General features: G+C 47.7%; 7 protein-coding genes across 7 annotated transcripts; 2 read left to right on the top strand and 5 right to left on the bottom strand.

Moving 5' to 3' along the window:
* Window positions 1-1,179: 1,179 nt before the first annotated feature.
* On the bottom strand, window positions 1,180-2,274 carry BJ212DRAFT_1262292 (uncharacterized protein; the record flags this gene model as incomplete). The annotated part of the gene is made up of 3 exons (XM_041330255.1): window positions 1,180-1,842; window positions 1,897-2,005; window positions 2,033-2,274. 3 exons carry the CDS (start codon window positions 2,272-2,274, stop codon window positions 1,180-1,182), a joined length of 1,014 nt encoding a protein of 337 aa, XP_041197939.1.
* A 678-nt stretch (window positions 2,275-2,952) lies between these two features.
* On the bottom strand, window positions 2,953-6,720 carry BJ212DRAFT_706888 (uncharacterized protein). The gene is made up of 8 exons (XM_041343876.1): window positions 6,438-6,720; window positions 6,360-6,377; window positions 5,819-6,298; window positions 5,649-5,771; window positions 4,810-5,587; window positions 4,410-4,757; window positions 4,099-4,355; window positions 2,953-4,052 (listed from the first exon to the last, which is right to left on the bottom strand). Exons 1-8 carry the CDS (start codon window positions 6,438-6,440, stop codon window positions 3,072-3,074), a joined length of 2,988 nt encoding a protein of 995 aa, XP_041197938.1. The 5' UTR covers window positions 6,441-6,720; the 3' UTR covers window positions 2,953-3,071.
* Window positions 6,721-9,947: 3,227 nt separating this feature from the next.
* BJ212DRAFT_1476726 (uncharacterized protein) lies at window positions 9,948-14,397 on the top strand (the record flags this gene model as incomplete). Its single annotated transcript, XM_041339421.1, has 6 exons — window positions 9,948-10,066; window positions 10,132-10,923; window positions 10,990-12,174; window positions 12,231-12,330; window positions 12,384-12,782; window positions 12,829-14,397. The coding sequence occupies 6 exons, from the start codon at window positions 9,948-9,950 to the stop codon at window positions 14,395-14,397; spliced, it is 4,164 nt and encodes a 1,387-aa protein (XP_041197937.1).
* A 220-nt stretch (window positions 14,398-14,617) lies between these two features.
* BJ212DRAFT_1296398 (uncharacterized protein) lies at window positions 14,618-17,272 on the bottom strand (the record flags this gene model as incomplete). Its single annotated transcript, XM_041332443.1, has 6 exons — window positions 14,618-15,804; window positions 16,246-16,288; window positions 16,337-16,363; window positions 16,421-16,520; window positions 16,585-16,872; window positions 16,947-17,272. The coding sequence occupies 6 exons, from the start codon at window positions 17,270-17,272 to the stop codon at window positions 14,618-14,620; spliced, it is 1,971 nt and encodes a 656-aa protein (XP_041197936.1).
* A 1,302-nt stretch (window positions 17,273-18,574) lies between these two features.
* Window positions 18,575-19,114, top strand: BJ212DRAFT_1476724 (uncharacterized protein; the record flags this gene model as incomplete). The annotated part of the gene is made up of 4 exons (XM_041339420.1): window positions 18,575-18,697; window positions 18,747-18,927; window positions 18,987-19,017; window positions 19,078-19,114. The coding sequence occupies 4 exons, from the start codon at window positions 18,575-18,577 to the stop codon at window positions 19,112-19,114; spliced, it is 372 nt and encodes a 123-aa protein (XP_041197935.1).
* A 158-nt stretch (window positions 19,115-19,272) lies between these two features.
* Window positions 19,273-19,842, bottom strand: BJ212DRAFT_1296396 (uncharacterized protein; the record flags this gene model as incomplete). Its single annotated transcript, XM_041332442.1, has 2 exons — window positions 19,273-19,578; window positions 19,747-19,842. The coding sequence occupies 2 exons, from the start codon at window positions 19,840-19,842 to the stop codon at window positions 19,273-19,275; spliced, it is 402 nt and encodes a 133-aa protein (XP_041197934.1).
* A 1,502-nt stretch (window positions 19,843-21,344) lies between these two features.
* On the bottom strand, window positions 21,345-22,690 carry BJ212DRAFT_1296395 (uncharacterized protein; the record flags this gene model as incomplete). The annotated part of the gene is made up of 5 exons (XM_041332441.1): window positions 21,345-21,919; window positions 21,952-22,292; window positions 22,443-22,505; window positions 22,551-22,589; window positions 22,647-22,690. The coding sequence occupies 5 exons, from the start codon at window positions 22,688-22,690 to the stop codon at window positions 21,345-21,347; spliced, it is 1,062 nt and encodes a 353-aa protein (XP_041197933.1).
* Window positions 22,691-22,870: the final 180 nt, after the last annotated feature.

Raw genomic sequence — 22,870 nt, 5'->3', positions numbered from 1 at the left:
CCTGCCTATCTTGCTATCGTTGAACACTCACCCACCAAGGTTTCTTTGCTGGAGTCCCACCAGATCGTTCTCATGTACGCCATCATTATCACTTTGAGTATTATCCTGACCTCCGCGGTTTCAGTCCTCAGCACAAAGCCGTCCCCACTCCTCAGCACATCCAGGCGGCACGTTTCTTGCCCGCTTGTTCCACCGCAGCCCCTCTGATACCCATGATACATCACCGTCTTCTCCACTCGACTGGGCTCGAAACCTTTTGAGACCGCACGGACAAAGTAGTGAAGGCACCGAGTTGCAAGGGCGCAGCCCCACAGTTGTCGAGGTCCCGTATGCGCAGGGCAAACGTGTATGTTATTTCTCTTCTCAGCTTAATTCCACCTAATGTCACGTAGAGAAATGCTTGTGCAAGGGAGAAACGGAAAAGACTATTATTACCCTGGAAGAACCCTACTGCAAGCAGCTCACAGCCTCCCAAGCCCAATACCACGCAGCAATCCGGCACAGCAACTCGGAACCAGCCATCTTTGCAACCACAGCTAGCTGTCTCCAATTCATCTACTACACCTGCTGTTGGCGCTAATACCGCAGCTGCAAGCTCAATACCCTCGCACCCTGATGTAATACTCAGACAGGCTGGACTCTGGACTCGCTTCTGGCTTTTCATTGGTTGTCTGTCCCCTGAATACCAGGATGGTCGTCATTAGTCTACGATTTCCTCGTCCCCTACGATTATTTCTCGCGCACCTCTGAATATTGTAACTCTCATCGATGTGGCCTTCCTCGGCTATGTTTCGAACTGTCCTTTTTTGATACCATACGCTAAGCTCTAGTTTGTATTGGACGTCTGTGATATTGATGGGTGTTCGAATGATCTGTTGTTCACTTACTTTTCCGTAGCAATTATCGTAGATATGGACTTTATTGATTCATACCTTTGCTTGTCATCGTATGTGATTGCGGCTGGGTCCATGACTCCATCCCACCGCTGCCGGATGTCGATGAACTTGAACTATGACAGGTGCTAGCTTCAAACGTATCAATATTATATGTAGCACACTCGTTATTCTTTGGAATGCAACTGCTTTCCAGATTAGGCTAATAGTAATAGAATCCTCGATCTCCTCGCACTCACCTCCTACCCATCCATGATCATCTGATCGTCAGAAACCGTAGCCAGAGTCATTTGTCGTCCTCGGAGTCATCGTCGTAACCCTTTGCTTCCTGTCGTTCCATGGCACCTTTCCGTTCTTCTTCTGCATCTCTGGCGAGTCGGAGGCCACACGCATTTCGTATCCCCCGCGCGACCCATTTGTCACTCAGCCCCTCAAGCATCAACTCATATGGCCTGTGATCACTTTCGTCATCAGTACACGCAACATCATATGAAATACCGACAGCAGCGAGAAGCAGCCGTATGCCCCTTACGAGTGATCGGTGATATGCGAGCATGGCCTCTGAGTCGGTTTCAGCAGGTTTCTCTAATTCTCCAAACAACACCTCGTGAACGTCCATAACTCCTTCCTCGTGCAACTCCACCCTCCCAAACTCAACGCGTCGCCCACGTTCGCCATAGTTTTTATAGGAGTCATCATAGCAACCCCAGCCTAAGGTTTGCCACCCATTGTACGCGTACACATCCTCAGGCCCGCCCATCTTGATCTCATTTTTGATAGCAAGTGCATTGCTTGCCGTCGCAGATGGGCGGCGTTGGATCTTGTACCCGAGGGTATATTGCCACTCGACCTCCGACCGACGCGAGCGGCAGTAGTATTTAAAATGCACATCAATGTACATTGGCGCAGTGGGTGAGTAGATCCTAACTATATGATCAGTGGAGCGCGGCTATCGATCACCATGAATGTCAGTAATGAAATAGTGTCAAGAAGTTGTACGCACTTCCTCGTCATCGAGCACCGTCTCGTTGCATAAAATGGTGATGCATTTCTGGAGTGTGCCGTGCTCAAAGTCCATTTCATCCTCAATCTGAGAAACGCAAGCTTTGATGCTGTTGAAAAGCCAAGGGTCGTCGGACTACTTGTCGTATTCATCCTCCTCAGAGTCATCCTCAGAGCCCTTGCGTGGCACTGAGACGACTGTGCGGTACTTTTGATTGGTTTGGAGGCGATTGATAGAATAATTGGTCCATGGGCTCTTTGTGGCACGAGTTGGGCGAAGTAAGGGACCAAAGTGATGTTCCACCAGTTCAAGTCCTTGCAGATCAGTTTTAGCTGCTGAAGTATAAGCACTATCGACACCATTTGTATTTGCAGGCATGATGGAGAGTGAGATACGCGCAGAGCCTAGCTACGTGAACGATTCGGAACGGTGAGAAGAAGGGCACGCCGAGACGTGACATACAAATTTAAGTTCACCGCCAAGTGCCGCTTTGCGAAGAAGAGTGCAAAGAAGATCCGACGAGTCAGATAACAGGTAACAAGCTATTTCTTATAAATGACTAGAAAAATATACTTGGTGAGTGGTGATCGAGGTCTTGACTCGCTCTGCCGACACGTACCTCATTTACTTTGTGATCCGCCGAACTGTTTCAGAATATAGGAAGAATTGCATTATTAAAGTTAGGAATGAGGAATGGAGCAGGGTTGCAGGGTAACAAGGCTGTGAGTTTCGGTGTCAGTAGCGGACAACAAAAACGAAGAGTTCCAATGAGACAGAGAGTCATGGAAATCCTGGCATTCGTCTGTCACCTGATATACCATTATATTGGCATATCAAGCTTTCAAAGTGCCGCATGGAAGGAATATGGTCGACGAACGATATTATCACGTGCGCTTGATAGACCAATACAATGGGATGTCACGGCCGAACAAAATTAGTTGAAAGTGATGAACTTCAAAATCAGTGAATTCACCACCCGGGTTTTTCTGAAAACTTCTCACTGAGGCTCACTCTTTCAGACAACAATGTATCGTATAGGCTACTGTTCTGGACAATAACACATCATAGATACTGCTACAATAATGGAACACGTAAAAGAACAAACATATACTGATGCGATCGAATAAGTTCTATGAAAATATTCGATAAAATAATTGAGAAAAGTTGATTTGGAATCAGACTTTCCGACGTTTGCCAGAACTATTAGACACGACACGACTACCTGCATTGCCGACAGAAATCTCTGCAGGCTGACATGAAGAAGTGCCTGCTTGTGGCAAAAGTCCGCCAGTAGATGTGTCCGAAAGGCGCTTCTGAGATGTACGACGCATCTTCCCAGGATTACCCTGGACGAACGAATATGAAGATGGCGCGGTAGCACGAGAAGGCTCGTGAGATGGTGGCGGGATCGAAGTTCCAGAATTATAAGAATAGGGAGAGACATTGGGAACAAACGTGAATCTCCCCGCATCTACCAAGCGCTTTATGGATGATCGATACCTAAGTCGAGCGTCCTCGACTACCGCCCTGCTGGGCGCTCCATCATCAGCAGGGGGTATCAAGAGTATCATTTCTCTTATCACACCAACGAGCGCCGCGTGGGTCAGGGATGAGCGTTTCGCGTTGATCTTGCGAGGGTCCTCTTGGGTTGGCCACAGCAAGTTGAATAACTTGAGCCATCCATCCCTGAGTTTGCCGACCTTCCAATATGGATGAAGCGATAGGTCGAATGTCTCGTAGTTGAGGGCCTTTTTCTGGTGCAGCACAAACTCGGTCCGCGGGTATAGGGAACCCATTTTAGCCCATTCCGGGACTATCGCATTCCGCCTCTCAAACTCCTCGTCGCCGCTCTTGGCAGCGGCGCGTTGCGTCGCGGAAAACCGCTTAACCGAGGAAGGAGGCTGCCCTTTGCCAGGCCAGCTAATGGGGACGGGTAGCTGTAATTTGCTGGAGATAAGGTCGGCGGCTTCGTCGTTGGCCATAGAATTGCTGGGAATAGGTTTCGCCTCTGGAGGAGGAGGCCAGTGTTCGAACTGATAGTACGGACCCTTGAAATTGACGCCGACAATCCATATAAGAAAGATATACGACTCTAGGTCATGCGTGAAGTGGGGAGCCTCTCCTGAGTTGGCGGTGGTGCCAAAAGGAAAAGTTCCCTGTAAAAAATTAGCACGGAGAGACAGAAATGACACAAGGACATACAGTAGTAGTTACAGCGTTGGCTGCACCAGCTTCATCCAACATGTTCAGGCCAAGGCCGAAATCACCGGTCATCCCAGGACGCTTGGGAAACCAGGGTGCAGGGGCTTCCAGGGCTTCCAAGTACGGTTTACCGCTCTCAGGTGATAAATACCATTCCGGAACCGTGTATTGGGCGCTGGATTGAGGAACCCAGAACCAAACGTTACCTTCGCTAGTGTCGCGGTGCATAATCCCACGCCTGCACGCTTCGAGATGACCTGCAAATAATGTATGAGACAAGATAGGAGGCTCGGTAGAGATTACATGCTCACCTAGTAGTGAATCCAATACACCATGTAAAAACTCACGGCGACAAGAAAACCAAGTGCATTTGACGGCCGGGGTGCGAAATACTGTGCGACGGTGGATTAAGGGGTCGCTGGTTGTAGTCATGTTCTGTAGAATGACGGGCACGCTGTCTATAGCTTGGCGGCCGTTATTGCCATCCGTCATCTCGAGAGCTTTCACAGAGAATCGATCGTCCCGTATGGGAAGATGCCAGGGGTGCATCCCTTCAGCGTTCAAATCATCCCATCCTGGCCGAATGCCCCAGGATTGGAACATTTCTTCCGTAAGATTGAACTCTTCGGGCGTTTTAGAAATACGTTCAGGGAACTCGCCTGTTATCTCAATCAGGTCAACATGCGCGTCATAAATCTAGGTTGGACTTACTACCCAAGAGCTTGCGGGTCTTATCGATACGTCCACTATCCTCCAGCAACTTGTGGATTTCTCCATCTGAGGCGAGCCGCATGTCCTGCCACACATCCTTCACGATCAAGTGGTCCGTCTCAGCAGAGGAGGGTTGGTAGGTAAGGCCCAGGATCCTGGTAGATCGGCCAATGGCGGAATTGCTATTGTAGATCACCGATACGATATCGGCGACCGCCCCGTACGCTAATTCATCTTCCTTCTTCAAGGTCATCTTGTAGCCGAAGTCGTGTCTTACAATAGACTTGTCGTAGCCCAGGAACTCCAAGTCGGCGTGCTTGAACCATGTCATGCAATTAAGGAATTTGTTAACTTCGCGATAAATATCGATAGGAAAAGTTACAGACGATCCTCCCCGAGTGTAAGTGCACACGAAGAGATCAGCACCCAACAAGAGCAGACCCACGAAGTACCGCCGATTAATCTGATTCGTCAGAACGAGTCGTGCGATCTCTGACATGTATTCCGATGCTTGCTCCATGAGAGTCGTGGTGTTGCGATGCTTGAACTCTAGTGCGGATATAACATCCGTCCATTCAATGCGGTCGATAGGCGCCGTGATATCCATCAATACGGCGTCAGGCTTGCGAAAACCGGGCCCGATGCGAGCAGTCATGTTCGCACCAGTTTTAGGACGAATGGAAGTGTTGCCTGCGTGAATCCATAAACGTTTACGAAGTTTCGACGTGATCGACCTGCCCTGCTCTTGGCCAATTATTTCGTCAACCCAGACACCACCCTGCACAACATTAAGTAAATGAATGACATCTAGGAAAGTCGCTCCGCAGAATGCTACTAACTTTGTTCAAAAAATCTATGACAGCCATCTCTTTTTTAGTGTCCTTTTTTGTATCGTACAACCAAGGGCACACAGAGGTTGACCAATGACCTATCACGCGCCCTTGCAACTCCACAGTTTCAAGCTGTTCTATGGCATTAACGGATGGTCTGTGAAATGATATGCACGTACTTTACTACACCATGCCTCCGCCACGTTCCCAGCCTTGTCTTCAAGGACCCCTCGATCCTTAAGCTCATCTCGCACCCTACGCCTGGCTGCTAGCATGTCTTCCTGAAGGTCCACCTGTGTTAAACGAGATGGCAAGCCGTCCGCCAGTCGCGCCTTGAACCATCGCGTTCCATTTTCGTGCATAAGGGACACTATCGCCTCCAAGTCGTTATCATTTAGGTTTGCGTTGGCAGCAGATACCACCTCCATAAGCAGTAAGAGCGGATCCTGATAGTAACCTTTCTGGACAACGAAGGACCTCGTTTTATTGATGATGTCGTCTGTGAGGAAGTCAGGTTTGGCATGTACGGCATGCAAAAGGTAGCAATTCTCCCAAGGAGTATTGTAAGATTCGTAGCGGCTATTGCGCTTCACCCATTGTGGCTTTACGTTGATCTCTCTGGGATGCTGGATGTTCGATGTGAGCAACAACGCATGTAGCTGGTGTGTGCCATATTAGTTGGCAAAGACTTATAAATATCAATCAACGACTCGGACTTGCCGTAAAACGATACTCAGGCTTTTAACGAGATCCCCAAAAAGAAATTAGTTTGTTTCAGGTATTATCAGTAGTACTTACCATGTCTGGATTGAAACTTTTCAGCGTTGTGTAGTGCGAAGTGAAGTAAGGGTTCAACGGTTTTGAACGTGCTTGCTAAGTCATTATAACTGGAACTTCGAAACTCAATCACCTGGTGCTACCTCATGTCAATGCACGGTAGACTGGCGCCCCCCTGAGGTGCCCGTGTTTGACTCAACTCGCTTGCAAAGTATCGACTTTGCACAACGTTCTAGGCCTGCTGTGACTACTGCCGCGACCTTCCAATTAGTAATCGCCGCGAATGTGAGTGACCTGACAGTTACCATTTCGGCTCAAAACCATGTAACATGTTACCATTCCACTGGTCAAGATTGGACCCCGCAAACTGTGCCGGAGAAAGGTACGGAGCTTTTTCTACATGTGTTATCGTCTTCATTGTCCTACAGACTCTTACTCGTCACATTGTAAGGGAGCGTATCGTAACTTTATGATGGTGTCTGATGATAAGGCGACTCGGACGGAGGACAAGGAGGGCGTCGATACAGATATATTGTCCATCTAAGAGCTGGACTCGTACCAGCCCAAGATAATGTTGCGCGAGAAATACGTCACGTCTCTTCGAGGATCGAGATCGTGTCTCTGTTCGACGGGGAGTGCCAGAATTTCGGAAAGTGCGGCATCAACTAGACAATTGTCTTCGGCGAGCATCCCTATTCCAGCTGGAGTATCGATCGCCGTCAAATTTTCTGGATCGGAGATGATAGCAAAACGATAGATTAGTTGACTGGAAATCATCGACGTTTCATGCTGACCAATCAAGTAACAAGCCTTTCACAGACTCATGGAACTCGGGCGTCCTAATCGCTCACATAGTCTGTGCCAGCAGAACAGTAACCTGTCCTCGAAGAACGCAATCGTCAGCGGTGCTTTCCAAAGCGGCTTGGAATGACGTGGTAGCGGCTTGAAGATCGTCCATCCTGAAAGACGCTGACCCAGACCCGTATTGAGCTTGCACATGTATAATCTGTGACACCCGCTCTGCATCTTTGAGAAGTAGACCTAGAGCTGCCAACGATCTTTCATGGTCCTGCAATCCGAGACGGAGCCTTGCGATGTTAGTGTGTGCGATGACAGACTGCTGTTCGACTATGGGATCCTCTGGTTCCTCGCGTGCTGCTTCTAGGAGAGTGATTCCACGAATCATGTATTCCACATCCCGTTCAGGCTTTCCAAGTCGAGACTGTAACAGGTACGTGTGCTGCCAACCTTGCTGTCAACTTGATATATGCATGCTGCGATAGCTTTGGCATCTGGGAAAAGTGGAGACCACCCGAGGCGACCCAGAACCTCACATTTCCAGGCTCGCCCGCTTTCAACGGCTTTGATGGCATCTGTGTATTCGAGTTCCTGTAGTTGAACTCGAGCTGTGATCATGTTCGCTGGGCCACAATGAGTCCAGGAGTACTGAAAAGGCATCCTGAATAGAGATGTCAATGATATCTTCTGGAGTGTGATTCACGAACACTTGAGATTACGCAAGGCCAAGACCCTCTGCTAGGGAGCCCAATTCAGTAATGGTAGACAAATTTATGACGCGCCCAGTACCAACTGTATCAGAATCTCTTCCTTCAAACCACATGCACCAAGCAGCCTCATCCAGAATGCCAATCGTCACAATATCGTGAACCATCTCATCCAGCAGCATGCCAACCTGTGGGTCAGTAGAGGAGAGTGCCAGGAACGATTGTTGTTTATATCGAATGAGTTTCGATTATGTGGCGCGCCGCGGTTCGTCCGAGGTGTACTGGGGTGATTAGGAATATCATTGTATAAGGTTGGAAGCCGCAAGGCGAAGATTAACTCGACGACCGGAGTATTCGCAAGGCTGCTTTACCTTCGATGAGTGCCAAATCTCGATGCCAATATCTTTTTTGAGTTGCTCGGGCTTAGGAGAACGTCGAGCCACTCCTCACATTCGCAGGCTTAGTGATTGCCACATGGGTCTTGTCCCAACACAAAAGTGGGACGAGGAAACTGTTTTCGATTTACGGTCCAGCTATCTTGACTAACCATGGTCTTGAGTAGATATCGATATCCTCCCACACGAAGCTGTCGCCCAGACAGGTCAGATGGCTCGAAGCCTTGAGTGAATTCGACTTCGACGTGATCTACGTACCTGGTGCTGAGAACACCCTCGCGGACGTATAGTAACGAGCCTAAACGCACAGTTAGATCCGCGAGTGAATATGTAAGTGCAGAGGATGACGACTCACCTCACGGCCTCCTGCTGAATTTCGTATCAGCTCCCGTGTATAGCGGGACTCCTTTGTTCCTGGGCGCGACTAAAGCACGACGTTCTGCGCAGATCGCCACTCGGCGTGTAATTGGTCAACAATCACCTACCCACAGGACTGGTGCATCAGAGGCTGCAGGTTATACCATGGGGACGGATGGATGTGGCACTCGTCAGGCAACGCCAAACGAAGCGCCATGTACCTTAGGGGGCCACGAGGGTCCAACGTCTCAGAGCCTGACAGAAGATGTGCCTGTGACTCCCGGAGATCAGCCAGAATCGGACTCGACAGCACTCACCATGGACATGCCAAGCTCTGCTGGTGCAGCGTCACCTAAGGGCCAATCCAACAATAAACGGGTTATCCTGAAATTAGGGAAGCGCATCAGCCTCCCTGGAGGGCGGAAATAGTGAGAAAACAAAAGACTCACCAAGAACACCTAGTCCTACCCCATGATGTTGGCCCCAAGTCAAAGGCCACAACCGCGCTAAACGACAAGAGCAGTGAGAATGTTGAAAGTGATAAGTCCTGGCAGTCGAGGTAAAATCACGTGACGAATGACATAAACGCGGTCCCGAAGAAATCGCTACTTGGTACTTACTACTACTACTACTACTTAGGTAGTACTAGGGACGCCTCCTCACCTCACTGAAATCATCTCTTAACGGGCAGGATAATTGGACGAGCATACTCGAGGTTCAGCAGTCTTGTCCTTCCGGCCTGCCCGAAACCTGTTTGTTTAGGTCCCTTTGCCACCTGTGGCTGATGCACACGGCATGACTAATATTATGCCTCGCGCTATTCTCGTTGCCACCTCAGGCTTTAGTGGAGTCAACGGTCTATGTCTAGCGAGACTTGGTGAGATAGGTCTTTTACCTCTTCTCACTCAACGTTCAACGTCCGAGTCTGCGTCCTCTGATTCAAGACGTAAAATGCCTAGAATTTGTTCCACATTCGGAGGCGAATGACTCACCGATTCATCGACGCCCGGATCAGCCGCGTACTGTGGTTTTTGCTGATACATTAATTCGTCGCTATCAACGCATTAATAAACATGTGTAGTGTCACTACTACTAGTAGAAGAAGGCCGGGGATTATCCAGAAAGACACATCTGATAATGCTCTGGGTATTCCCTTATTCTATGAGACATTGAATGTCCTCGACGTCTGATCAGCTGTTGACCTCACTTTGTGTCATCTGCCCTCATCGCTAACCTAATCGCATGTTGTATTGTGTTCGTACCCGCTGAACCGGATGCGGAGTCCGTTACCTTCGACTGTCCTTATAAACGGTACCACCACTCGGTCTGTCTCTCAGGTCACCTCCCACTCAGCCTCAACGCTCGTCCTTATGGCTCAATACGCTGCTGACAGGTAAGCTGTTGAGTGCGAGTATACATGGCATTTTCTGATGTCCGAGCGCTCCGGCGCATCAGTAGCACCGACGACGATTCTGATATTCTAGATGACGGATTGCTGTCTAACGCGATAGACGAAAGCAGTCCGTTTAATCTTGATGATGTCCCTTCGGCTGTGGAATCCGACGATCCTGTACCGCAGGAAGAGGTGTTTCACAGCATGTTTATTGCCCGCGAAGGCCAGGAGACAACCGGCCGTACTTGGGAACAGACTCCTGTTTGTACCTTACCTCTGTCAGCCTTCGAGAAAGTCTTTCGCAAGAAGGACAAGGCAACTGCAGCAAATTTATTACTGCGTCGCACTAATCTCCGCGTTGATCCTCATCTCACATTTGCCCCCGATCACCCCAGTTTGTTGTGGGACGCGTCGAAACATTTCCTTGACTTTGTCCTTGTCGTATCAGGTGCAATTGGCTTGCATGCATTCCTCCCGAACACTATTTCCGACCACACCTTTTCCGTCTCTCTGGATTTCCGCCTCAATAACAAACAGTTCAAACCCAAGTTTGGAAAGCTCGGTTTTGACCCTACAGGCTCGATGATGGCAATCGGGACCGGCGTTTCTTGCGAGCTGTGGTTGGGATTTTGTCCCTTGACACACATCGAGGATATTTCTCTTGCAGACGAGGCTCCTTTGCTAAACGAAAAGAAACACGGCGAGACCCGTCTGTCATCCCGTCATTATCGCATGGCTGTGATGTTTATTGCCTCGGCATTGGCACAAATATCATCCCTACCTATCCATATCATGCATACATACGGAACCGACGAGGATTTTACGCAGTGGAGAGTCAAGGAGGTCACGAACCTGTAGTAAGTCTCCAGTGCGACACACCCCTGCCACGAGTTTCAGTGGCTAATCGAAGGTTTCCCTTTCAGCGATCAGCCGACCATCAACCTCCGTTTGGAGGACTTGAAGGCCCTCCACAGATACATCGTATCAGATTGGGATGAATGGGTTCACAAAGCGCCAGCATCTTGGAAGGATGACGGTTGGCTCCAATCCCGTGCACCTTTATCCATAGCGTGCAGGTATGGGCAAAACCAAGCAATCGCGAGCTTGGACCCGGCTGCTCGAGGCGTCGAAGAGGCAAACTGGCAAGCGGAGCGCGAATATTCCGACATTCGCTATATGTCCATGGCTATTGCCACGGATCTCACGTGCGTACCGTTCGTCCTTTACCGTGACCCGCTCTCTGATGTGATAACTACCGCCATTGTCACCAGTTGTAAACCAGTGTCTCGGTGGGTGCAAATACCTGAGGATGAGTTGTTGGGAGCCCACGACATCATATACGATTCCCCAAACTCATCCTTCCGGCAGCCAGTGAATTTGGAGGACTTCCCCGCCCGAGATCCTGACACAAAGAAAGAAAATAACATCTACGACGAAGATGGTCGTCGAATTCCCCGCTTTGATGGTCTCTGCAGCCATAACGTGAAATCTTGCGGTGTTCTCATCAACCTCGAGACTATCGCAGAGTTGTTTTCTGCAATGATTACCGATGATGACATGGCCATCGATCCTGATATCATCATGGACGACGACAATCTCCATATTCCTCGCGTCAATGTCTATCCTCAAGCTTTCCTGAGGAAGTATGGTCATATCCAATGCAACGCAGTTTTACCCCATTTCGCTCCATTCATATCAAAAATTCGTAAAGCCGTTTCTCGCGACACAGTTGGTCGAGATGAATTTGATGACCACGCTTTGGACGACGACCTTGACTATTTGAACAATTTTCCGAATGGGCTCATGCCACCTGTACTCTTGGCTAGCGGTTGCCAGTTCTACAATGAGATCTCGCATCGCATCAGGCCGTCCGCCGCCTTACACGATGTTCAGCAAGGTCGCATCACTTCTGCCCTCTCGGGTGCTTATGCCACTACACGCAACGCTCAGACCGCGCATAAGATGGTTCTTAGAGAGTGTAGTCTGCTCTTGCCTCACCAACGTTACGATAACAAAATCGATGTAAATGACGTTCCCCGCGCGCTGCGTCTGGAGAACATATATATCTTCCAGTTAGACTCCTTGAAGTTGGCGAAGCGGAATGGATTGTGAGTCGTTCATGTCTAGGTCTTCGATTCGACTGACATAATGCGTCCTGCCCAAGATCAATATATCGAGACATGGTTGTGCCCTTGGCGAGTTACTGGTCGCATCCCACCATCTTCGAGGCCATTCGCCCACACCTGTTTGTGTTGACCGCTGAAGTACGCCGCCGTTATACATCATATGAATGAAGTCTCACCATCCTCCTTTGCAGGCATTTCCCCATGTTTATCAATGGACCACCTATCCAATCACGTCCCTGCTCGAACGTATATGGGAACATTTCCTGCCCGTCCTCACCAAAGGTGGTAAACCTGCCCCTCAAGTCGTTGAATTATGCTCCGTCCTCGAACGCGCGTTGGCGTATGCTCATACTGGAAACTCAAAAGTAATCGCTACAAGTCTCATGAGGCCTTTGTGGTTGGTAAAGAGTCTCTTGGAACAAGGTCTTCCGACCTTTGCCCCCTCAGTGCGATTTTCCCACACTCCCTGCGTTCCCGTCGCCATCAGTCCTTCAGAGTGGCCCACCCTCACCAACATGAATGTCCCGGCCATCGCATCCAAGCGCTCGCAAATATTGACGTATGGGAATGATCATTTTGAGGCATGCATCGTCTCATTCCGTCTCTGTCCTGTCGTTAATCGAGTTCCTCTCCTAGGCATATAAGGCAGAGTTTCATATACAGCTCTCGGTCAATCAGCTGGCACCCAATACCTTCAAGTCATACACTAGCAATGTCCGTCATGCAGCCATCATCGCAGTGGTCGCCCTTCAAGTGTACATAGCTGATGTCAAGACACTTGTTGCGGGGGCTGTCACCACTGCATGCAATGCCATGGAGGCAGAAGATGCCATCGATGGGGAACTCCATGCATCGCAGCGGCGCAGAGGACTTCGCAAATGGCTTGCGACCGCTCATCCTCTTGGTTATGTTGATAAGGCATACGAACATTTAGTGTCCTGCGTGCTTCCCAAATCCACTGCCCACCACGAGGGATTGCCAAATCCAACCAAGGACAAACTCTCCATCCAAGACTTCGCTCGCCTCATTTGTGAGATGTCTCGAGGGACCGACCCTGTCGCCATCGCCGCTCCTCTCATCTTCAATGGGGGTTCAACTCCTGTCTTTCGCGTCGCTCTAACATATATGCGCAAATATGCCCCGCAGGATTCTACACGGTCTTCGGAGAGGTTCTTGCAGGAAGCATTCATCATCGCCGCCAATCATCTTCATATCAACAATATCCCCTGGCATGGTGCAGCAGGACTGCGTGGCAGACGGCGTCGGAAGCCTGTCTTTGATTCCTGGGTCAATCTAGGGAAGGCCATTGACTCACAAGCTATTGAGCGTCGTCATACCCAGTTGAGCAATGCTGCGGCCGATGCATCTCGACGCGCCCAGGTCGCAGATACCAGGGCAGCTTGGTCTGCTGAGTTGATCACCTTGCAGTCATTGGCCGATTACATCCTTCGCTCTCGTCTCCCTGACGAATTCGCGATTGAGAGCATCGAGCTCGCAAGAGGCCCGACAGCTGGCAGCGAGCCTAGCGTGAGTATGATCTATGAGTGGGTTTTTGCAAACTTCGACATCAATAAACCTCTGCATCAGATCGCACTCATCGCCGGTATCTATGTCAGCCGGATTCTTCCTGATTTATTCTTCGCCGACAGCGATAAACCACAAGGGAATGTGACCAATCCTGTCATGCTCACAAAGGCAATACGCGCTCTCCCATGGAAGCCACACCGCCGCGGTCGCAAAGGGTGCAAACTGCCAAGCCAGTTCATCGCCATGGTGCCCGCCTATATCATCGCAGTGTACGCCCCAACAAGCCCCTTGCGCATTCATTTGAAAAGTGGTAATAGCTTCCCCACCATCTGGAATTCGAAGAACATTGCGAAAGGGATCGGGCCACTCCTTCTTGTGCGACTAGGCCTCGCAAGTGCCCTATCGCACAGAATTTGGAAAGGTGGGCCGCCTTTGGTGCATTGGACGTTGCTCTCTCCAGAGGATATAGCCGTCAAACATCGGGAGATCAGTGCGTGTTTGGCTGATCGCCAGTACGGTCCCTTCCGCATCGCAGTTATGTTGTTTGGCATTGATAAAGCTGTCAACCTTGGGCGCACGTCTCAGACATACACCATCAATCCCGCTATTGCGTCCATCAGGGCCAAAAAGCACACGTTGAAGGTCGATTCTGACGACGACGAGGTTCAGATTGTGTAGGTGAAGACGGTGAAATTTGATCGTTTTCACTGATGCTGTAATAATCATGTATGCTACACCGTGAATTCGAACAACTGTCTGAGACTCTGAGGCCTTGTAGTTGTGGCAATAAATTTCTAAAACACAATGCCGTGTATAATCAAAACCTGATCAGAAAGACCCACTACCTAAAGGTAGCGGGAATATTTACTATCACTGCAGTGCTTGTACCCACCTGCCATCATGAAGTTGCGACACGCTCTCTTACTATGCTAAAACCATCAAGAAGGTTATTAATGGATGCCCACTTCTCCATTGCTGAATTCTTGTCGTGTGCTGATAATAACAAATCCATTGGAGCTGTGTTCCAACAATCAAGATCGACCTGCTTGAGGCAGGGAAAGATACTGCTGAGGACGAGAGCTATGTTTAGCGGGGAAGCTATCAATGAATTGCCCAGGGTGAGGTCATTGAGATGCATGTTAAGGCTTTCACCGCTGGGGCTCATGAAATCGATGTCTTCCAGCTTTGTGGTATCAATGGCAAGAGCGAGCGAAGTTAGAGAGGGGCAGAGTCGAAGCACACCTAGCAGCCCACAGAACGTTGGTACTGTGGTAGCATCGATTGCGATATAGCAGCTAATTTTGAGTACTTGAAGCATAGGCCAGGCTGCTACCATCTGGCACAGCTCCCCATTGGAAATAGAGGTGGAACACCCCCTCTCAATCTGTAACACAACTAAATTGTGAAATGTACGCAATGGCATGAAGACGGCTAATTCTGTGTGTATAACCCTTGATCTAACCAGGCTGAGGCATTTAAGTTTCTTGTTGTCACATATCTCTGGGAGGATGACAAGGAACTGGGATAGTGATGTAGATGCATTTTTGGAGGATTCCTCAATCCAGGATGCGAAGATGAGCTTGATTTCTTTTGTTTTGATAACTTGGAGTGAACTCAAGAAGTCCATCGCTCGCTCAAATGTGCCAAATGTAAGGCATAAATAATGCAAGTTACAAAAGCCAGGGAATGGCAGATGAGACTGCCTCTCCCCAGCTGACGATGTCCTTAGGTCCAAGTCCAGTGACTGCAGAGCTTGAAGCTGCATGATGTGATCCATGCCTGTGTTTCCTAGGTCCCATACTATCAAAGTATGGAGATTGTGGAGCTGGGAAATAGGTTGTGCGATGAAAGGTGAAAGTTTACTGGATGAGTCTTCCATTGTGAGACGATATCTCAAGGTCATGCTCTGGAGATGAGGACACAAGGTTCCAAGAGACGAAAGGACCAAGAGGAAAGCTGAGGAAAACTGCAAGGTCAAGACCCATAGGGAGGGCACAAAAGTCATGCACAAAAACTCTGTGGCAAAGTGAGCTCCACTGACATCCCATACTAATTCACAAAGGTTTGGAAACAAGGATGCAGGTGCTGAAGGATAAGACAGCATTATCAAACTGAGGGATCCAATAATTGCTGAGGCCCAGTGAAAATCAGACATGGCCATTTCGATGCACTGCCACGCAGATATACTGTGGCTATGACACTCCTTATTGCATAGACATGCATCGGTATCTGCGCTTTCCATGGCTGTGAAAACGATGTGCATCGGTGCTGGTATATGCTTTTTGACACATTGACTACTAAATAGAATTCCATCAATCTGAATATAACTGTGTGTTCCTTTGATATCTTGCTGGCTTTGATGCAAATATACGGAAATCAATGCGTTGCAACATAGCATACAATACAAAACATGCCAATAAAAACCACCTGCGCTTGTACCCATCCACTGCAATTGTGCTTGTACCTGCCCCTACTGCCTGATGCTGCTGCTGTCGTGCTAGTGCAATGTACCACCAGAGAACTTACCAATCACTTTGACGGTGTTGCCAGTCCAAATGCCGTCAGATACCTGGAAGGGAGACACATCAGTACACCAGGAAAATACAGTACCACTCACCAGTTTTTTGGCATCTGTTTCGTATTTCTGAAGGAGAATACCACAGGTAAGTTGTGCAAATGGCAGAATAAAGATAAAACACACCTCCTGGCAGTCTTTGCCCAGCAAGTCCCAGTATAGTTTGAAATCTTGAGAGTAGCCGTTGGGCGCTACCTTTTTGAGCCAGCGATGTGCACAAAGATTTCTGTTGTGAAACTGTTATATTAGCAACAAAGTAAAATGAGAATCATAGTACTAGTGAGATTCACCTCCCATTCTTCATAGCTGCAGGGTGGAAGTTCTTGCTGGTAGGGCCAGGTTTGCCTTGTGAGTCTGCATTAGCAACCTGTAAGGTCGAAGACTCAGAGGGTGTATATGTGCCGTGAGCCTCAAATGGCGTCAGTGTCACAGTCACAGGGGCATCAGCGACAGCAGAAGGTATTATAGAATTGGTGTTGAAATCAGGTACTGTCGGTGTTGCAGGGACATCAGTGGAAGGCATTGCAGAGTCAGTGTCAGCAATTTGCTTTTCCTTGAGGCAGTTAATGGCATCTTTTCTGAAAGCCAAAGTTCATCAATGTAGTAGCTATGTTCAGCAGAAAGCACTCACAAAGGGTTTCAAATAGCAAACAGGACTTTTGGCTGTTGCAAACTTGGTGATGGAGACTTGATATCCAGAGGAGGCAAGTTTGGGTTTGGTGACAGTAGCAGCGAAATGGGAGGCTTGATATTCAAAGAAGGCTTTGGGCTTGGTGACAGTGGCAGCAGAACAGGAGACTTGATATTCAAAGAAGGCTTTGGGATTGGTGAGAACAGTGGCAGCAGGACGGGACTCAGAGACTTGATATTTAAAGAAGAGATCTCGGGTGGCTCTGAGTTGCAAACCTCCAAGTCCATATCAGCTGTTTTTGCACATTTTGAATCATGTTTATTGGTAGTATTGGCAGACTCAGCCATTTTTGCCTTTCACTTTTGTGGTTTGATGTGTGGTTTCGTCTCCTCAGGGTCAGTAGATGAAGAATCTCCTTCCTTCATCAGCAAAACCCTAAGTTATGGTCCCCCCATTTACAGCGCTACATAGTACCATACAGCACCACACAGTGCCACACAGCACCATACAGCACTGTAAAAGGGGGGACCTTAACTTAGGGTTTTGCTGATGTTGAGATGAGTGGATGCCCATGATGGGTAGCGGTCTCTAGCAATATGCTCGATCTTCCAGTACCTGTCGCAAAGGGCTAATTCAGGGTGTATGCGAGACACTTCCTTGTAGAGTGCATTGTGAGCATTGGGGATTGCTCAACCCCATGAGATTGGTGCTATCCCACGCTGTCGGAGGCCAAACTGGACTGCATGAAAGGTCTTCATAATAGTGCATTGCTCAGATGGAGTAATGGGGTCCCCATTTTTATGCTCAAGGAAGGGTAGTGATCCCCGCTGATTACCTTGTGCATCAGCAGTGCTGTCCCATTTCTTGAAGTCTTCATGCATCCAAAAATTGACAAGAGGGTAGTCCTCCTTTCATAGACCATTGACAGGGTTGCAGCCAATAGCATCAGTCTTGATGGTGACTTTGAGTGGTCGTTCATTGGAGGAGCCTGAATACAATGAAATGTCATCTGATAGTGAAAGTGAGTGCGATAAGGTTTTGAATGCAGCTCTAAGTCTGGGGTTTGTTAAGCTGCTGGAGGTAATGGGAGAAAACAAACTGATATGCATCTCAGGATGCAGTAATGGTCAAAATTTGTTGATTCAAATGTTCATTGACAAGCCATAGATGAATAGTCTCGTCTTGGAGTTGTGTGAATGCATGCTATGAGTGGTTATATGTGCAATTTTGAACATAATAAAACATATTCAATCTCACTGTATTGTTTTGAAAGCTCCCACTGTGATGTGAAAGTCCATTCCAGCCTTGATTCAGCTGACCCTGCGAAGGTATGAGAATGGGAGATTGTGCACTAGCATGGCCTGGGAGCTGGTAGTTATTGTCATATGATTGATTCATATGGCTGAAATCTTGAGCCTGAGGCTGGTAGGGTTCGTCAGACATAACAGACATAGAAAAACAAGTGAGAACCAAATGAGTGAAAATTGTGTAGAAGTATGAAGGAAAGGGGCAGTGGTATCGTCCAAGGGCAATTAAAATTCTGCCTCCACTGGAATATTCTGTTTTGAGTCCTCGAGTCGGTGGCTTTCATTCATAGTATCAAGTCTTTTGTGTTGTTATTTTTCATATCAGTTTTATCAAATACCCCAATGCCAGCCAGTATACCATCTGTTAGTATGCTCAAGGACACCATTGTCCTCGACATTGATAATCTTGATCCCAATTGGAACACATACTGTTGTCATATTGACATCAAATCTCCTGGTCTCAAGGTAAACTAATGTTATTGATATTAATACATAGCTCACATGTACAACTTAGAAAGTTGTTTTTCGCTTGAAAGCACCTGTGATCAAGACTGAGGAGGATGCTGAAAAGGAGGGACTCCAGAGCATGGTCAAGGTCGAGGATGGTGATGTTACACTCATGCCTAAGGAGCCTGGCATGAAGGGGAAATCCAAACTGAGACCTGGAAAACCCAACTGCCCCTTGGCATTATCTTGTCCGTCCTTTTCCAGCTTCCAATATCCCTTCCAAGATTGTGAAAATGGATGCTCTTAGGCAAGAACATGAAGACCTGGAGAGAGGCATAGTGAAGGCCCCTTACAGACTCACATTCCCCCTTGTCTAATTGTTTTCATTGCACTTGTAGCTCTCTTGTTGTCCCTTCCATTGCATTTATCTTGTAGACTTGTCTAATTGCATGTAACACACACCTGTATGACTATTAGCAAGATAGAACCTTGTCGCTACTGCTCGCTTAATGTGTTCATGAAATGTTATTGAGAACTTCTCTTGGCAATGAAAATGGAAAGACAATATAAGAGTATCATAGGAACAGGTATTTCTATTCATCTTGTTCACCATCATTATCATCCTCTTTGGCAAATACTCCAGTATACGATACATCGAGCCCAGTCTTTTCAACAACAAAGACATGGTCCTTGGTTACTCCAGATGGTAAAGTAGGCTGGTGAGGAATAACTGCAATGATGGCCTGGATATTGGTGACATCTACAACATGAAGGCCAGCTTCACCTTGATATGTGCAAGACCAAACTGTCCAGTGTGACAATTCAAGAAGCTGTCTGTCAGGTGCTGAATATAATGAAACAAGTGCAATGGTCCTGAATCGCCATGCTGCCAGTGGACCCTGCAGTTGACAAACAAAGTCTTCAGGATCATCATCATCATCAGGTTCAACATCATTTCAAACAGCAAGCTGCATGAAATATTGGACCTCTCCATAGCAAGTCACTCCATCAATCTTGAGCTGGGAATATCAATTAATTTGAGAGTGCATGATAAATATATGAAGTACCTTAACATTTTGAGACATGTGTGTTTTTTTTCCAGAGGCCATAGTGTTTCCTTCCATGCTGAATGGGCCACTTGTCCATTTGGGAGCCGAAGGCATGACCAACAATACATTTTTGGTGCATTAGTATGGCCCAGGAACACAGATATGAGTCTGTTTTCTGCAGCTGTGTCTGGATACCTTGGCTGCTTCTCTTGTGCACAAAGTAAAACATAGCCATCTCCAACATCAAATGAATATCATGGATGGAGATTAGGAGGTGGTTGGAGATGGGAGAACATTGCTTTCACCGCATTTATATGACATTGGATAAAGCAAACTTGAGTCAGACATGCATAGGGAAATTTGGGTTGGTGGAGATCAAATTTGATATCTGCAAAGATCCTCTCCATTGTCCATTGCAAAGAGCAGATAGGCGATCCAACACGAATGCATTCAGCTGCAATGTGATTTGATAGATGAGCACAAGGCCGAATGAAGTTAATACAGTCAGCTCTACATTGATAGTACAAGTTTTTGAACTTGATTTCCCACTCTGCAAACAGGGTGAAAGCTTCGGTGACTTGGGAAGGGGTGATGCTGTATTGACTCATAATCTGTAGCACTTGTGTGAACTTGCAGAAATTCTGCCAGTATTTTTGAGGGAGAACATTATACAGCAAAGCTGGTGCGAGTCCAAAAAGCCATGTAATGAATTCATGGGCTTTGTAGTGAGTGTTGATTTTCTCTGCAGGGTTATGAGGTGGGTTGTCAAAAGAGCCTGGTAAGTATGGCTGACAAGCAGCAACAGCTCGACCATGTGCCTCCCAGGTATCATCAACAAGGACAGCCCAGTCCCAGGTCAAAGCATTGTCTGTTGGGCTGCAGAGCATCAAGCCATGCCATATATCTGTAAACAAGGCTGCCATATTGGCACCAGAGAAGTGCATTATCTCTGTAGAGAAGCACTCAGGGACACCAAGAATGTGTCTCATCTCCAAACCAAGGAGAATACTCAGTCCTATGACACCTGTATTCAGTCTGTTGGCCTCATACTGAGACTGCCTGCTAGATCCAATCAGAACATGAAGCCTCTGAATGTAATTCTCAGAGGTTCCTTGAGGAGTATCAGTTGGGTGTAGGTCACCATGGTTGCACCCACGAACATCATAATTATGAGACTGCAAGAGGACAGGATAATAATGGTTGCCATGAGGTTTACGACGCCCTTCAAGACCACAAAGCATGCGACAGCCATTCTTGCCATTATGGCCAACAAGATTGCTTATGTAGACCAGGCCTGGTCCATCAGCACAAGCGAGTATGAGAAATGGGTTTGAGATGAAGGTGATGTCATGCCATGCATCCCAAATCACGAGTCCTGCTTTCTGAATTGCAGCGAGATGGTGAAACCCAGGGGAAAAAAAAGATTGCATGTATTTGGGTTTGTTTGGACCAGGAACTACAGTGCTGGGGAGAACATGCTGCTTCTTGTAGTGATGATCAGGAGGTATGTCAACAATAATCCAGATGTAGACCCAGCAGTCTGACTGTTTAGTCTCATAAAGTTGAGCTCCATCAACAGATATAATGAGAACCATGTCCTCTGGTTTGATACGGCCTTAACGAACGGTGTCAAGGTACGATGAACCAGTGATGATGTCGTCATAGGCTGTAGGAAGACCATCATTACATTCCAACTGCTCAATTATCTCCTGCGTATGATGCCATCGGTAGTGCATCTGATGAGCACTATCAGGGTGCTGCCAGAGAGCCTGAAGTTGCGGGCCAATGGGGAAGGTATGGAATACTTGTTGAAGATGTTTGACTTGGCCTCCACTCTGCCAAAGCTTAATGGGGTCATATCGTGGCTTCTGACACATTGGACATTCATCAAGTTCGGTGTAGGGACCAACGAAGGCTACACAGGAGTCAATGCACATATCCTTGACAATAGATGTTACTCCTGAGAGGTCAGTAATGATATTTTTCACCTGGTGGAGACTTGGTATCTCATCCTCTGGATGTTGCGCAAGAGTAGCAGCACAAGTCTTATGAAAAGCATCTTCTGATGAGTGCTCGAGGGCAAGAAAAAGGGTGACACCATACTTGACATCTGCACTACCAAACTCTGGTTGACATCTTGGTGGGTTTTGCAAATGTTCAAGTGCATCTCCTGTGAGTCCAATCCTGTCATCTAGCAATGCCTCCCAAAGAGCAAGAATAAACTCCATGTCACGACATAGATCAGGGAGGTGAGCATTATGAGCAAGTTCCTCCAAATCAAGGTTGGCAAAAGGATCTTGCCATTCTTCAAATTGCTGGGGGGGCTGATTTGGATTGTCAGGAGGTGGAGTGGCATGTTGAGGAGGGGTGGGATCTCGAGGCAGAGTGACATGTTGAGGAGGGGTGGGATCTTGAGGTGGAGTGGCATGTCAAGGAGGGGTGGGATCTCGAGGTGGAGTGGCATGTCGAGGAGGGGTGAAATCTTGAGGAGGAGTGACATGTTGAGGAGTGGGATCTCGAGGAGGAGTGTCGCCTCGAGGAGTAGTGTCTTGAGGATCTTCATTCTGAAGGTATTGTTAGCATGTATGTCCTATTAAATTTTGAACAATCAAGGACACACTTCACGTCTTTGTTTAGTGGATATATTCAACCCTCCAACTTGCAAATTGGCTGACCGTTTCAGACTATGAAACTCATCTGATAGTCCTGCACACTGTATAGCTGCCTTCTCATCTTCACCAGCCTCCTTCAAATGATTCTGCCAAGTTCGCAGTGACCTGAGCGGTGTTTGGATTCCAAAGCAGTATTTCATGCAAACACACCAATGCACATCTGACATTGGCAAGACGGAACAAAATATGCTAGATGAAATATAGCTTAGTATAACATATGTGAAAATTACCCAAAGGCTCACTTACTAGTAGAGCTTTGAGGACACAAAGTTGTGATGTGTAGTCGGCATGGTAAAGTGTTGATCAGTTTTATGCTGACTCGATCAAGGTGCGCTGATTGGTGAAGTTGTTGAACAAATGTTTGCACACTGCGCAGTGAGACACACTCATCACAATGATTCAATGCAATTGATGACATTATCGATCTGATTAAGCTAAGACGAGGCCTTATTAGAATTCCATTGAAGTAA

This window comes from Suillus subaureus, assembly GCF_016647635.1.
Source record: "Suillus subaureus strain MN1 chromosome Unknown BJ212scaffold_4, whole genome shotgun sequence".
NCBI classification, from domain to species: domain Eukaryota; kingdom Fungi; phylum Basidiomycota; class Agaricomycetes; order Boletales; family Suillaceae; genus Suillus; species Suillus subaureus.
The sequence above is the reverse complement of the archived record's forward strand: the minus strand, read 5'-3'. Positions and strand labels throughout refer to the sequence as shown.